General features: G+C 40.9%; 1 protein-coding gene across 1 annotated transcript in view; it reads right to left on the minus strand.

Annotated features, from left to right (window-relative positions):
• Window positions 1-16,911, minus strand: part of PKP4 (plakophilin 4) — a 585,731-nt gene that overhangs the window by 320,032 nt on the left and 248,788 nt on the right. The window contains exon 3 of the mRNA XM_082260328.1: window positions 4,140-4,252. Coding sequence (XP_082116454.1) covers window positions 4,140-4,252 — 113 coding nt within the window. The remainder of the gene's footprint in view (window positions 1-4,139; window positions 4,253-16,911) is intronic.

Consider the following 16,911-nt stretch of genomic DNA (forward strand, 5'->3'; position numbering starts at 1 on the left):
TTTGCAAGACTTCTGCAGATCTTGTCTGTACGGGGTAAGCAGATACAATCTGACAGGAAGCATGACTGAACTACCATGGCACTACAGCGCTGTGGTAGTTCATTGAAAACTAAAAGCCGACAGCTGCAAAGGCTGCCAGACCTTGTAGTTTTCAATGCACAGAGTCTTGTCAATCAGTGATGCAACTTGGTGGGGGTAGAGCCCCCCTTTTTTTTTTCTGAATTGTGACAGCTAGCAGGGAGGTTGAAGAACCCCACTAGCTGTCACAGCGAGGATCGCAGAGGTGGGGGCGGTCCATTCGCCACCCTAAATATGGGTGTACAGGTTATAAAAATAGGATTTTTGTACTTACCGTATTTTCCGGCGTATAAGACGACTTTTTACCCCAGGAAAATCTTCTCAAAAGTCGGGGGTCGTCTTATACGCCGAGTATACTATTTTCAAGGTACCTTCAAGAAAGATGCCCAGGAGATTGGAGCGATGCAGGGACTTTTTCTTCTGTTTCGGGCGCATGCACATTATCGGCGCCGCGTCGCATGTTCAGGAAGTTCTGGATACCGTAGCTGCTCTCTGGCGGCGGATTGATCTGACTGTCATGAACTCTATTGCTCAGGCGACGGGACTACGGTATGTGGAGGTGACTCGCAGGGAGCGGGAGATTTAAAACGAATCCCGATGGCGGTGGGTAGCATGGCACTGGCAGCACACAGTGAGTAGGGACTATAATTGCATATTGTAATGTCTTAAGTACCGCACTGTAGAATCCTCAAAGTGCCTTATGATGATTAGCATTAGGATTTTCAGTCACACAGCGCACTGCATTACTGTCACAGTGTGCTACATGGCTTTTGGGTGCTAACTTTGTTAATTTATAGCTGTACTGAATGATAGACTATAACACAGTTTAGCAATAACAAAATCGGTACCCAAAAGCTATGTGGCACACTGTGACAGAGCCATGCAGCACCTAGTGTGCTGTTTGAATGGTTATCTCACTTTCTTACAGTACCTTGGAGACATACGAGAGATCTGAGAAAATGTTTTTCAATGGTGTTGCCTTGCTTCGGAAGGGGGGTAGTCTTATATGGCGAGTATATCCCAAAAGCAATATTTTAACTTGAAAAGTAGAGGGTCGTCTTATACGCCCAGTCTTATACGCCGGAAAATACGGTACCGTAAAATCTATTTCTCTGAGTTCATCAATGGACACAGCGCTCCATAAATCATAAACTAGCGGGTTATATTGCCTCCTCCCAGAGTAGGACGACTAGGCAGAACAAAAAACACCCATGGGCATGTTCTCAGATGGTATATAACCCCCCTCTCTACTCCGGGTAATCAGTTTAGTAGCAAGTGCTTTGTTCGTTGATGAACTCAAGAGAAATGTATTTTACGGTGTACGAAAATAATTCTCTCTTTTGTTCATCGATGGACACTAGGCTCCATAAATCATAACTAATGGGACGTCCAAAAGCAGTGCCAAAAGGAAAGAGGGGGGGGGGGGGTATAACAATGCTAAGCATAATAAGAGCCTTTAACAAAAAAATGCACCGGCCTGGCGCTTTACCTCAAAATGGCTTTAATAAAAGTAAGTGCAAGTAAGTAAGTGAGCCAGTCGCTGCACGGACTTCATTACTGTGATGCGACGATCCAAATGCTGTAACAACATTGTTTATATGCTTTTTGAGTTATCTTCTTTTTTGAGTATGAAATTGCACTTTTATTAAAGCCATTTTATTTTGAGGTATTGCGCTAGGCTGGTACGCCCTCTCTTTTTTCTTTCTTATTTTTTAGCTCATCCGGACATCGCCAGTCTTGGGAGGGCAAGGCGGCAAGCACTGTCTTGGAAAACTAGCATTTAAGCCCTGAGAGCCTCTTTGCGTGAGGCCCACCTTCAAGCACAGGAGAGTGGAGTGTTTGGAGATGAGAAAGGAAGACCTTGCAGTACAAAAATGATCTTTAAGCACCACTAAAGGATCCCCTCAGGGCCCCCCCAAAGACCCCCCACCAGGTCCGACCCTAAAGGTTACCCGTGTCCACCCCAAAGAAAACCACCAAAAGGAGAGAGGGGGGGGGGGGACTGTACTTACCCTTCCATAGTGCGGGTAACGCTCCAGACAGAACTCTACGCCACTGAAGTAGGGGAGCCAAGGGACTGCTGTGACTCAGGCCATAGCCCGGTCGTATGCGACCCTGCCAGATGTTTAACTTGGGGGCCAGCCTCTGTCCGTGAGGCTATGTCGCGGCCGACCTAGCTCCTAGCTGTGGTCTGCACCCGCTCACTGGCTAGGCTGGGGGGGACCTCTGGATCTATATTTTCCAGCTTGTCGCCAAGCCCAGCAGTTGATTGTAGATCTGAGAGAAAACAAAAAAGATGTAAGGAAGGAGAAAACTGCTAGGACCAGAGTTCCCAGCCGGGAGCCTAGGTTCTTACTCCTTACTAGACAGATTGAAACTGCTTACCTAGAGCAAAGAGGGGAGGGGGGGGGGGAATTATATATACCAGCTGGGGATGGCCCATGGGTGGAGCCAGGTGTTTTTTGTTCTGCCTAATCCTACTCCTGGAGGAGGAAATATAACCCACTAGTTATGATTTATGGAGCTCTGTGTCCGTCCAACGAAAGAGAAAGATGAATTTATTCTTTACTTTTGCTCATCTCAGTCTAGGTACCTGGATGATACAAGAGCAAAGACTGTGCTATCCCCCCTTGGAGAGAAAATCAAATAAATAAGTTGGCAAAAGGAAGCAGTGTGATCTTTGAGAGAAGTAAAAAATAACTGAAGAGGTAAACATTACATGGTATACGTGCAAACAACATGAAACAATGCATCTGGTGCTATTTCCACTTAAGCTAAACTCGGAGAACAAGAATATTGGTGAAAAAATTCCTTAAAAGCCGCAAGGTATAATAATCCACCTTATTTGCGCCAAATGCCTTCTACTTGTAAAAAGTAGCAGGGACATCATCACTGGTGGAGTTGTGAGAGGGATCCAGCAGGAAAATTCAATACAGGATTACCTGCTAAAAAACTATATCAGGGGAGCGGAGACAACCATTCACCCTACACTAGTGGAGAGGGCAGCAGCTGTCTTTATTACAGGAAATTCCTACACAGGAAACATTTCACACTGGAATACTGCACAGATCTAGAAGAAATACACAAAGCACACCAAGGTTCAAAAAGGAAAGCACATACCTCATGTATTTAGACAATATTTATTTACAATGGAGTTCAGCATTAAGTCTGCATAATTTCATCTTAATACACATAGAGAAACTCAAGTCTGGTATTGGAAGTATCAAAGTGGCTACTGAGGTTATACACTCTGTATGCCAGTTTATTAAGTGACAGGACCTCCTTTTCCCTTGCTTAAAGTGGACCTGAACTTCTTGAATGACTCTTGCAAAACAGCAGTGCATTCTTATACAAGCGTGCCTAGGCACTCCCATCCTCATAACTGTATATCTGCAGCATTAACTTAAAGGCACTGCTGCCTCTGATGACTAGTTTTAGGATATTTGGAGTGATGCCACTGCTGTGCTGCTCACTGTTCTCCTTGCTAGAGACTGACATGAGGAAGCAAAACCTTGCCTCTACCAAGAAGGCTGCCAACACACAGGTATAGTGCAGAACAAAGCATGGTAAGTCAGCAAGGGGGGGGGAAGAAAGAGCTGCAGGAAGGTGAGAGACAATACTGGTGACCAATCCTTTGCCCTCAACCTGCTCAGGTTCCAAACCTCAGATTTAAATGGTTTCACATTGTGTATGGTGAATTTTGTTTCTACTTTGTACACAGGCTATATGTATGCGTGCACACACACACAAACATACATATAAACATATGGAAAGCAAAACTAAAAATTCTATATTTCATAACAAAAAGGCAATGGTGTAATTTTCTTGACAAATTGAGGAAAATGAGAATGGATAAATGCCAAAACCTGTATTCATAAGAGCATAGTCTGTGGAAGATTTCTTTATTTGTTAAATAGAAGCTGCTCCATTAGCTGATAAACACTCCCAATGAGCGAGCAGATCAGCACATATAAACAGTGAAATAAATTATGCACAGTGGCTGGTTCGCTGCAATGGCCATTTCACAGTGTGGGATCGAGCATAGTCATTAAAATGTGTACCTTACGCTGGCGATGCTTGGCGACTCCGCTCCCAGTCTGCATCTTTCTAGTTGATTGGCAACAATTTGTCTCTCCACCTCGAGCTCCCTGGTGAGCCGTTCAAATTGCAGCTCCTGGAATTTTAAAGAAAATAAGAATGAAGCCTCAGGTGACGTGGAAACACATGGATTCATGTGAAGACAACCAGGTGGAATAAAAAATAATCGGTCCTCCACTGCCATATCTCATTTCTGTAAACCCGCCTGCTGAACACATTTTTTTTATGAGTTTATAAAGCAGTACTATTCACATTAAACAGATATAAGCAGTCATTTATCTCAGTCATAATAAGTTAAGTTGAGCCAGACTGCTTGTGTAAAACCAGCATCCTAAAACAATCATTAATATTTACTGAGGTGTACACAAGAGTATCAAAGATTATGTAACCCTCTCTGAATTGCACTTACCTGTGTGAGAAGCTTCAAAGCAGCAACCCTCAGCCATATGCATAACCAGCGCCTAGAAGTGAAGCCTAGCCAATACAGAGACAGCTCCCTAGTACTCTACCAGAGAGTCAGAGAATGGCAGTTCCAATGATAGATTTTTCAAACAGGCTTTTTGCTAAAAAGCACAACTCTGGCCTGCATCCCTCCACCCCTTAAGCCACCTTTTCTTCTGTCATTTCTGTCATTTTTTTTCCCCCGTTTATTGCCTTTTTTGGCTCTAGTCTTTTGTTAGTCAGGTGATGTCATCTACTGCTTCTTCTGTTGGGGGAGGGCTTCCAGGACTAAGTGGATTTAAATTATTTGATGTTCCAACATTCGAGCACCACTCAGTTCAAGGGTACTGTTAGCCCAACATGCCTAATGACATACCCCCCCCAGGTGGGAAGGAAGGGCATGGCTGGGATTACAGGACACTGGAAAAATGACAGATTGTGGTTCTTGCATGAAGAAGACCTTCAGCAATGGACCAAGGAGGAAATCAGGATCAGTGCTGGAGCATGAAGATTGTCAAGTACAAACTGGAAAGTTTTTTTTTATAATATACAGGCTGGGGGGGGGGGGGGCACAGGGGAAAAAATTAAAATGTTGGCGTTTAAGTAGATTTAAACCAAATAACTGAAATCTAAAACGTTTACATTACAGACAAGGTGACACACACTGGTTGAAATGGCAATTAAAAGGCTAATTTCCCACATGTTATATTGCAATTAGTGCCTGTGTATTAACAGTCAACAAGTTTGTTAACTCTCACGTGGATGCACTGTGCCATGGGGAGCAGAAAAGAACTGTCAAAAGACCTGTGTAACAAAGTAAAAGACCATTATAAAAAGTTTAAAGAATATAAAGAGATATCCGAAGCCTTTAATATGCCAGTCAGTACTGTTCAATCGCTTATTAAGGACTGGAAAATTTGTCAGGTAGACAAAGAAAGAATGCAGCCACAACTGCCAGAAGAATTGTTCGGGATACAAAGAAAAACCCAACAAGTAACCTCAGGTGAAATACAGGCTGCTCTATAAAAAGATGGTGTGGTTGTTTCAAAAGGCGCAATACGACGATACTTGAACTAAAATGTGCTGCTTGGTCAAGCTGCCAGAAAGAAGCCTTTACTGCGTCAATACTACAAAATGTCTGGTAACAATATGCCCAACGCCTTGACATGATTTACAGCTTCTGGGGTGACAATACCACAATAGAGCTTTATGGTCAAAACCATAAGTGCTATGTTTGGAGACAGGTCAACAAGGTCTATAGCAACAAGAATACTATTCCCATTGTGAAGCATGGCTCACTGATGTTTTGGGGATGTGTGAGCTCTAAAAGGCACAGAGAATCTTGTGAAAATTGATGGCAAGATAAATGCAGCATTTCAGGGAATACTGGCAGACAATTTGCATTCTACTGCAGAAAAGCTGTGCAGGGACGCTCTTGGACCTTCCAGCACGACAATGACCCTAAACACAAGGCTAAGCTGGTTACATCAGAAAATAAGGTGAAAGTTCTGCAGTGACTGACGGTGGCAGGTATCAGATCCTACTAACTCGTGACCAAGGACCAGGCAATCTCACACCCTGCCGTCACTTGCGTAACAATGCCACTCTCAGCTGCACCCAGCACATAGATTTCCCAGCTTGCGGGACCACAATCTAGATGCCTTCAGGCTGAGAGAGATTGTCACCGGGCTAATTAAGCAATTAACTCTTTCACTGCCACCACCGCTACGTTATGATGAGCCCAGCGGACGCTCGTAATTTTAGAAATACCAATTATGACTTTAGAATAATCATCTGTAACACGCACTGTCAGCACAGACAGGAATGTTCAGAGGATTTATTCTATACAGTAGCCCTCTTCAAGAGACAGGTTCGTTGTTAGTTTGCATTAAGAGCTTAGGGACAAGTATAACACTGTTCAAAATAAAGTTTAAAAAAAGGGTTAAAATTGGTGCAAATAAAATATTTGCAGAAAAAAGGGTCTCAAAGAAATAGCGACATAATTCAGCAATTTAGAAAAATAAGATATAGGATTGAGAAGTAAGGATACTTGCATTCAATGTCCTGAGTATTATCAGAGTTTCAGAAGCTGAGCCAGTGTGATCGGTTCTCAAACTTGAAAGATGTTACTTTCTTGATGTTACCATGAGAACTCTCTAACCCCATCTGCCTCTCTCTTTTTCTCCGAGACCGCAGGGGGTGTTAGCAGAGGTCCCTGACCAATAAACACAGTGGCCATGGGCGGCCCTAAAGTTTACGACAATACCAAGTAACCTCCCGTATAGACAGATTTATAACATAATTCATATCTTCCAACATCTACCAGTTGCCTTCTTGAAACTGATAGCTTATTGTGCAGCATTGAATTTTATATCCATAGATACCAAACACGGCCTATCTCATAATAACCTCTGACCCGTAAGGCATCTGACAGCTAGCTTCTATTCTATATGTGATAGGGTGGCCATGCCTGGTCTTAATTCGATCAGTATGACATTTCTCATCCAAATATATACTTATTGTTAATGTGTCATGCTCCTGTCTGCATTTATGAATTGGGTATGGATTGTTAGATGTTCTAATGAACAGCTTGGCTGTTGTGCTCAGATTTACGACTGGCCTGTTCTGGAAGAAACCACAACTGCTAGGATTTCTGTCTGTGCTGAGATAAGGTTTCTTTGAAGGGCAGTTTCTTTGAAGTTGAAGCCCTCTGCATTCCAGGAATTAATTATCTTGAGGAGGGTGCTGGGTGAGTAAGGGGCTTTGTTAAACTGTCATGGCTGCTTGAACAAAATGGTTGCTTTCGTATATCCAGCGCAGGATATCATTACAGTGACCATCACAGTCTCTTGACCTCAATATCATCAAGCCAGTCTAAGGAGATCTCAAATGTGCAATTTATGCAAGATGACCAAAGACTTTGCATGACCTAGAGGCATTTTGGGCAGCTATACCACCTGTAAGAATTCAGCACCTCATAGACAACTATTAAAAAAAACTGCACGCTGTCAATGCTAGAGGGGGCAATAAGCAGTATTTAGAACTACGGGAATGGAGACTTTTGAACAGGGATCATTTGTTTACTTGCTACCATGTTTTTTTTTTTTTTTGATTGTGCCATTCTGTTATGACCTATAGTTACAGACTATGAACCCCATAGGAAATTTAAAAAAATGTGTTTCACCTGCTCATGCATGTTTACTGGTACAACTATCACCAATTCTCCAAGGGCAAGCAAACTCTTGAACAAAAATGTACTTATCAAAAATGTATTCCTCTTCATGGATTGTAACAAGATGGGTACAAGGAAGGCTGACATCTTTGCCTACCGCAGGCTTAATATGATCATGAGTTACTTATATAGAAAGCAAGGACCATGGCACAATTTGCGGACGTGCAGAATCTGAACATTATTGATAAGCACATGGGTGATTGTACCACAAGAGACTGTACATTTTATAAATATAATGCATTTCACTGTAAATATACAATGGTTTGATTGAAGCAGCGCTTTAAAAAGCAAAAGTGTTTCAGTTATTAAGCCATTATGAACACATAGGCTTAGTGTCCCTTTAAGCCAGCACAGTGCAATAGTTTAGAAGCAAAACAGCATCTCATCAATGGAAATGATTATAAACTGTTGCCATTCTGTTACATTTTGCCTTAAAAAAACGCTCCCTTAGAGAAGTCTTTATTGAGGTGAGGTTTTAAAATGTCACAGAGTATTATATTCAGTGGTAATATAATCCATTTTATGTACTAGACTCTGTATCACAGTGCAAATAATAAGCAAGTATTTTAAGATTAGCCTGTCTGCTCATTACACTCGCTCTGGACCCTGGCTTGAAAACGCAAGCGAAATATAAAAAAGCAACCAAATTAATCTTCCCCGCTTCACATAAACCTTCCCTCCCCCCCTCTTAATACACATGGATATTTGCATAAATCAGCCAAGAAGTCCAAATCTCCACCCATTACTGTCACTGATTCATTCATGTACAGCCTGGTGGCTGGGAGAGATAGCTGAAATCCAGCGGAGGTAGCTGCAGCTGTACCAAGGGCGCACAACACAGAATGCAATATTTTATCCAAATCATCTCCTGCCATTGCGTAGACACTGCGGTACTTAAAACCAGAGGGTCATTAAGGGATCGCAAGAAGAGCTACAACGTTACAGTGAATCTGTCATATAGGAAAGCAAAAGCCATTTCTGTTGCAAAGTAGATGAAAACAATATAGAAATGCTTCAATGTTTTAAATTCAAATCTGTAACCAGCAGCAGATGTTATTTTTTTAAATGAACTTGTGTTTTGCACAAGTTCCCCCAGAAATGAATGGAGAAACAGGAGAAGTGTGGTGGTAAGAAAGGTGATTTTAATGCTGTTTAGGGTAGGAGGAACTAAACCAAATCTGTTGCTTTATCCTGATCAGGCAAAAAACAGGTTTGCTTTAAAAAAGATTGTCACTAATATTAAAGTACCAATAATAGTGGTCTCTGAAAAGGATAGTACTACTCTCTGCTGCTGCCCACACCACCAAATGCCCCTGCAATTGACATTTGCTGGAGTGTTGGATTTCAACTCCCTCAAAGCATAACACAGAAGGGGCCCCAGATCAAATGAAATATGTGTCCAAATCACTCCACTACTTCACAAAACAGATGATGCATTTTATTCCCCTTCGTCAGGGCTAAAAAAAAAAAAAAAATAATTACAAATATGGAGGAAAAAATGGGGATGTTTTACTACACCTGAAAAGTGCAAAATCTGCTGCAGCTGGGCATGGTAGCCAATCAGCTTGTAACTTCAGCTTGTTAAATTAAACTGACAATAAAACCTAGAAGCGGATCGGTTTTCTTTGCCGTGCTGCACCAGATTTCGCAGGTCAAATCAACCCCAATGACTCTCTAAACACAAATTGTTATATGTATGCGTGTATATACTATATTACCAAAAGTATTGGGATGCTTGTCAGTACACGCACATGAACTTTAATGGCATTCCAGTCTGTAGGGTTTACTATTGAGTTGGCCAACCATTTGCAACTATAACAGCGTCAACTCTTCTGGGAAGGCTGTCCAAAAGGTTTAGGAGTGTGTCTATGGGAATGTTTGATAGTGCAAAAGAACAGCGCAAATTTGATGTAGTGAAATTGCTAAAATTAAAATAAAATATTCCACCGTGACAAATGAATAAATATAAATGTGTCAACTGCATATAAATTATTGAAAAAATCCCATATAAATGTAGATGCACCTAATGAAAATACAATCACTTAAAATACATCACTTTGAAAAAACAATCACTTTAAAAAAACACCCCGTGAAGTGAAAATATGGGAATGTTTGACCATTCTTTCAGAAGCGCATTTGTGAGGTCAGGCACTGATGTTGGATGCGTCTGCGCTATAATTCATCCCAAAGGTGTTTTATCGGGTTGAGATCAGGACTCTGCACAGGCCAGTCAGGCTACTCCACCCCAAACCCACTCATCCACGTCTTTATGGACCTTGCTTTCCCAGAAGTGTTAAAGCTATTATAGCTGCAAAGGGCGGGCCAACTTAATATTGAACCCTATGGATTAGGACTGGGATGCTATTAAAGTTCCCATGTGTGTAAAAGCAGGTGTCCAAATACTATTGTATAAAAAAGTGTGTGTCTGTGTATACCTCATTGTCATGTTTATGAAAGCAGTGGTGAGATGATTTGAGCTTTGTGACATGGTGCATTATCCTGCTGGAAGGAGCCATCAGAAGATGGGTACACTGTAGTCATAAAGGGATGGACATGGTCAGCAACACCACCCAGGTAGGCCGTGATGTTTAAACAATACTCAATTAGTACTAACAGGCCCAAAGTGTGCCATGAAAATATCCCCCCACACCATTACACCACCTGCCAGAACGTTGATAGAAGGCAGGATGGATCCATGATTCCATGTTGTTCATGCCAAATTCTGACCCTACCATCTGAATGGTGCAGCTGAAATCGACACTCATCAGACTAGGCAACGTTTTTTCAATCTTCTATTGTACAATTTGATTGTGCGAATCTGCGAATTGTAGCCTCAGTTTCCTGTTCCTAGCTGACTGGGGTGGCACTTGGTGTGGTCTGCTGCTGCCGTAGCCTATCTGCCACAAGGTTCGATGTGTTGTGCATCTAGAGATGGTATACTGCATACCTTGGTTGTAACGAGTGGTTATTTCAGTTATTGCCTATCATCTCAAACCAGCCTGCCCATTCTCCTCTGACATCAACAAGGCATTTTTTGTACACACAACTGCCGCTCACTGGATATTTTCTCTTTTTCGGACCATTCTCTGTAAACCCTAGAGATGGCTGTGTGGTAAAATCCCAGTAGATCAGCAATTTTTGAAATACTCAGACCAGCCTGTCTGACACCAACAACCATGCGTCATTCAAAGTTACTTAAATCCCCTTTCTTCCCCATTCAGATGCTCGGTTTGAACTTCAGTAAGTCGTCTTTACCACATCTAGATGCCTAAATGCATTAAGTTGCTGCCATGTGATTGGCGGATTAGTAATTTGTGCTACCAAGCAATTGAAAAGGTGTACCTAATAAAGTGGCCGGTGAGTATACATAATTGCAGTGCAACAGAGGCCCAGAAGATCAACGCTCCCAAAGTCTTGGTTTCGGACTAGATTTCAGTTGTCTTTATCTATTCTTTACATGAACATTCGGTGGCGTTGGCAGCGAGATCAACATTGGAACTTTGATTTTATAGACAGACAAAACTGTGAAGTTTTAGCATTTCTTGAATGCACAGCACAATGAGGAAACTAAAACACACAACACACAGTCCTTACCACACAACCACCATATTATAAAGGGATTTACACTCTACCTACTTGTCATGCCTTCAGCTTAGAAATAATTAATGTTAGTGGAAGTTGTAATACCAACATTGTCCACAAGATGCCAGTGTGACAGACTGTTATACAGCACTTTATGGTACTTCCTGTTATCTATTGCTGGATTAGTTCCACCCCTCTCTGAGAGAATCTCCATTTTAGATCACCTTGTGACACAGCCAGACAGCATCTGAGGTTCCTGTGGGAAGATTCCTGAACCCCCCTTTGAAGCATCGCTGGTATGTCTATGAACTGTTGGTTATATACTCAATGCATACACTGTTTATGTTTGTATACTGATTATATGCCTTTATATGTTTATTTACAGTTTCACCTCTCTATTCACAATCCTATTCGCATATCCATTCTGACTTGTAACCTGTCATGTGACCACTATTCTATCTCTGGAATAAAGCCTTAAGTTACAAAAGGACTGGTTATTGCAGGATTAAAGGTTTAGCTGTATGTTGAGCTGCACACGCCTGGGGCATACGCGTAGTGAGAACAGAACACTACTAATGCCGAAAATTTGCGTACATTGTTTCCAATATACCATGAAAGTGGGAAATGAATTAAGTTTTAACAAATACTGTGAAAGATTTAAAGGTACAGTCCAGCTAAAACTGAAAAAAATAAGCCTTGACACACATTGAGAGAACACAACCTTTTTGCCTAATTCTGCAGATTTTCACCCAAATACTGTGGAAGGAAACCAGTCCACTACATTCTTTTTTTGTAAGTTATCTGTTAACGCACCAGCTTGTGATTCTCCTTTCTGCCTCCGGCACAAAGAAAGCCTGACGTAAACATGATGCAGCACTGAGGAGTTTCTGACAACCACCAATCAGATTGAGATACGACTTGGAAGCTTAAAAGTGATTGGCTTTGCAGAAAGAGGTGAAAGGATGTCACACAGCACAGACATCAGGAAGGTAACACCCACTACCCTCCTACTGATCCTGAGATGTGGCATATACTTGCTGTAGATGTGAAGGACTTTGGATATTTATATTGATGAAAAATGTAGTTAATTTTCCAATTTAAATAAATACAGCTACAGATTGTTGGAATGCTAGGGTATTTCACCGATTTGTTTCAGCAAGGAAGTACAGAAGCCACAAAACAATTTCATGTAAATATTTTTGGATGATGGTAAGCCACTCCTGCCTGAAAAATGTTATTCAAAAACATACCAGACCTGGGATGGGGAACCAGAAGAGCTACACAGCTCTTCACCTCCTGTGGCTTTGCTGCTTTAGGTGTCTGAGCACTATGGGAAATGTATTTGGAGTTTGCCATCCTATATTTGTAGCAGGCAAGATACACATTTTGACAGTAATGGAATTTTTGTTACTTATGTTTCCATGTTTTCGTCTTGATGTGCATATATTGTTAAAAACTTGTACTAGCTACAAAATAACCTATATAGTTGTTCTGTACTCCACTTTATCTCAATAAAATATTTGAACAAGGATAGTAATGAAATTTACAACTTAGATTAACAAATAATTTAGGCTTTTTTATTTTTTATTTTTAATTGATCTCATAGAATGGCCACAAATAAATAAGGAAAAATCTAATTTTAAAAGGAATATTCAACTTTTGGTTGGGGAGCAATCAGGTGCATTACATTTACAAATCTGTGATTTTAATTGGAACATTACCAACAGCAGTTAAGTGTGTATCTGGGGATGATGATGGAAATGATGGGGTGAATATAAAAGACCAAAAGTAATGCAAAAGTGGGTATAACTTGTTTATTGACTTACATCAGTGCAGATTTTACATGTTGGTAGAGTATACTTTTTCTATAGTAAACTAGTAGTATACAAAACTCATTTTTATAAAAATGAATTAGTGCACATATAAAATAGATAAATATTATTCCACTTATGGAAAAAGATTACTTGTGCTGGGTATAGAAACCAGTGTGAGAAGGTGCTCATGTGCAAATGCCGAAATAAATAAATAAGTACTAGTGAAAATAGTGATGATAATTTATTCCAAATATAAATATTATATATATATATATATATATATATATATATATATATATATATATATATATATATTTGGAATAAATTATCATCACTATTTTCACTAGTACTTATTTATTTCGGCATTTGCACATGAGCACCTTCTCACACCGGTTTCTATACCCAGCACAAGTAATCTTTTTCCATAAGTGGAATAATTATCTATTTTATATGTGCACTAATTCATTTTTATAAACTGTCCTTTAATTTATCACTTTGTGGCACATATGGTTTGAGGTGACACCTTGTCACTAGAGGTAGCGCCGGGGCAACTTCTTTGCACTCTCAATTTAACCCCTCAGGGTTTTGTTGCTGGCAGCTTACACCTGTTTATTACACGTTATTCACACACTTCCATAGCGCTGGTCACCTTTGCCTTCTTCCTAAAACTCCTTTTTCATTGCAGGTAAATAATGGATTCCAAGCAGAAGTAACATGCAGTTATTGCTTTCTTTTAGAAGGAGGGGTGCAGGCTGTCCGACATCTATAGAAGGCTACCGAATATGAATGGGAAGGACACCATTGACAACGTTTAAAGAAGGAGAAACTTGCATTTTAGTCAAACCACGCAGTGGGAGTCCATCAACTACGATTATGGACGTGAGTTGTCAGCGAGGGATGAACGGATTCCCACAGATAAGTGAACTTGCTGCACAACTGGACTGTGGTGCCAATTGCCATACAGAAGATGGTTGAAGACTTAGGAAAGTCATTAGGAGAATGAACAAGGGATCTCAAAACAATCCACATTCACCATGACAACGCACGACTACCCACATCTTTGGCATAAAGTAAGCAACAAATTTGGCTGGTCAGTGGTCCCCCATCCAATGCAGAGCCCTGATTTAGCACCCTCCAATTTCCACTTGTTTGGTCCAATGAGGGACAGTCTTCAGGGACAATGATTTGAGGACACAGATGAGGTGAAAGTGGCTGTGAAGAAGTGGGTACAACAGTGCACATGTGAATTTTTTCAAAACACATTCAAGAGTTGGGTTCAACGAAGGGGTAAATGCTTTACTTGCGACATAGACTATCTTGAGTAGTATAGCAGAAAAGTTACTCTGCCAACATGCAAAATGTGAACAACTTCTATACGTAAATAAAAAAAAAAAATGCCCAGTTATGCATTTTGCAAAAAAATTAAAATATTAAAACAAGCTCTGTATATCTTTGCAATCGAAGCATATTTCTGCATGTTATGTCGCTTTGCAGTTGCTGCAAGTATTGAAAAATACCCACTGTTCCTCCCAGAAACCCAGCATGCTCCTAACTTCCTCTAGCAAGTTAGCAACACTGTCTCTGGTGCACTTAAGTCCCAAACAGTGCTACAAAACAGTCCTAGAAAACTAGCCCAATAAGTTCTTTTATAGCTCTATCAGTCCTGGTGTGATGGTTCAAATTCTCAAGCGTCTGTGAAATCATTTTTATAAAAACTATTCTAACACAAAATGAAAATTGCTAGCTTTATTGACAAGGATATAGAAATCATACCTGCCACAGTTCCAAAATGAATAAAGTCAAAGCCATGAAAACATAGCTAACGTGCAGAGATGTGTTTTTATAAATGATCTCTGGTTTAAAAGGGTCAATCCTATCATTTGCCAAGGGTTAGACTAACTCAGATTACATTTTCAACCCCGTCATTAAGAATATTTGTATCCATACTACTTTGTAGCATGGGGGGAAAGAGCAAATTCATTATTTCTAAAAGGTATGCAAGAAATGACACCATGGCAGTGGCACTTGGTAAATCAACGCATGTATGGAATACTGATGTACGATAAGCAAGTTCCCTCATTTGGGTTTGTGACATCCCTGGGTAAGAAACATACAGGATTCGATAAATTCTCTTCTTCAATCTGCTGTAACAGGAGATTATACAACGTCTGAAGAAATGATCTTCCACAGATGTTTTCTGAAGGCCTCATTTACCAGATTCTGTAATACATGTACTGTCTATGCTATGCCATAGTCACCTAACAAATTTACATGCAACTTTAAAAAAGACAGATTTAAATGTACACTCTAGGTGGTAATGCAGAAAGTCCTTATTTTAGACAAAAAGCCCTGGATTACAACCAGCAATGGTAGAAATTGCTAAAAAATTAAAAGTGCATCGATAGTGGTACATAAGACACCCAGTAGTTTCTAGAATTATGACTGGATATGCATCAACGTCTCACTCAAGCTCACCTCCTCCACACGTTCTTATCAGCCCATAAGGCTAAGCTTACATCATACATATTGGCAGCAAAAGCAGTGTTGGCCAGGACTTCAGCCCTTAAGACACACCTGCCCTGAGAGGAGAAAGCAGGCTACCATTTGCTGGCCTCCTCTTAAAAATGGTTATTGCTTGGCTGTGTCTGCTTTACCACTGCTTCTGTAGCTAATAATGTGGTGAACACGGTAATGGGGAATAACGCCTACATATTAAGCTGGCCCTACAGTACGTGGATTGAAATTTAGCTGATTCAGTATGGACCAGCCAAACTCCAATCCAAGTATGGGCTAGCTGGCTGTATAGAAGTCGATCAATCGACTTGTGTACAACCAGCCTGTTGGGCTTTTCTCCAATTAGTGCTGGCAACCATGAACTTTGAATTCTGCCAGCAGGGAAGATTACCTGCTGGAAGAAAACCATAGAGTTACAGGAGGGATCACCCCATCCATCTCAAATGTATAGAGGGGGGAATGGGCACACTGCTCTTTGTTCAACTTGTGTAAAAAAAAAAAAGTATAAAAGCCTTAGACATATGGATAGTTGATGTGGGAAATAAGAAGATATTGAAGTTGTAAGCTTTAAGTCTGCATTTTCTTTCCTTGCCTCCTTTTTGTGAAACACACACAACCAGATATACCTGTCAAATTTAAATCTTGCATTTTCCATCCATCTGCATTTAACCCACAATCAACACAGCACTATGTACTAGACCTGCTCCAACAATGCGGACATTAAAGTGAACCTAAACCAAATTCTATAGCCAATATATCTTTGAGCCCTTCCAATACTGTAAGGAACAGAAAAAAAAAAACCCTTACCAGTCAGTAATTTCAGACTCCCTCTGTCTGCCATAGCGGCAAGATATGAGCTCTTTGCCAAAGACCAGATCAAGCAGAGCATCTGATCAGTTGCTCTCACCTAAATGTCACTCTTTAAACCGGCCATAGACTGTTCAAATCTTGGCCAGTTCAGCCGGAACCGGCCGCGATTCTAACCATGTATTGGGCAGACTGAATGTACCAAGTTGATCGCCCAGCTTGGATTTTACATGCCATTATTGCTAGAAGTTATTATAACCACTGTGTTCTCCCGGCGGGGACGCCTTTCCCTCGCTGGGAGAACACAATGGCTCCATGGGAGGGATTCCCCTGTTAACATGGCCC

Source organism: Pelophylax lessonae (genome assembly GCF_965119305.1).
Source record: "Pelophylax lessonae genome assembly, chromosome: 6".
Taxonomy (NCBI): domain Eukaryota; kingdom Metazoa; phylum Chordata; class Amphibia; order Anura; family Ranidae; genus Pelophylax; species Pelophylax lessonae.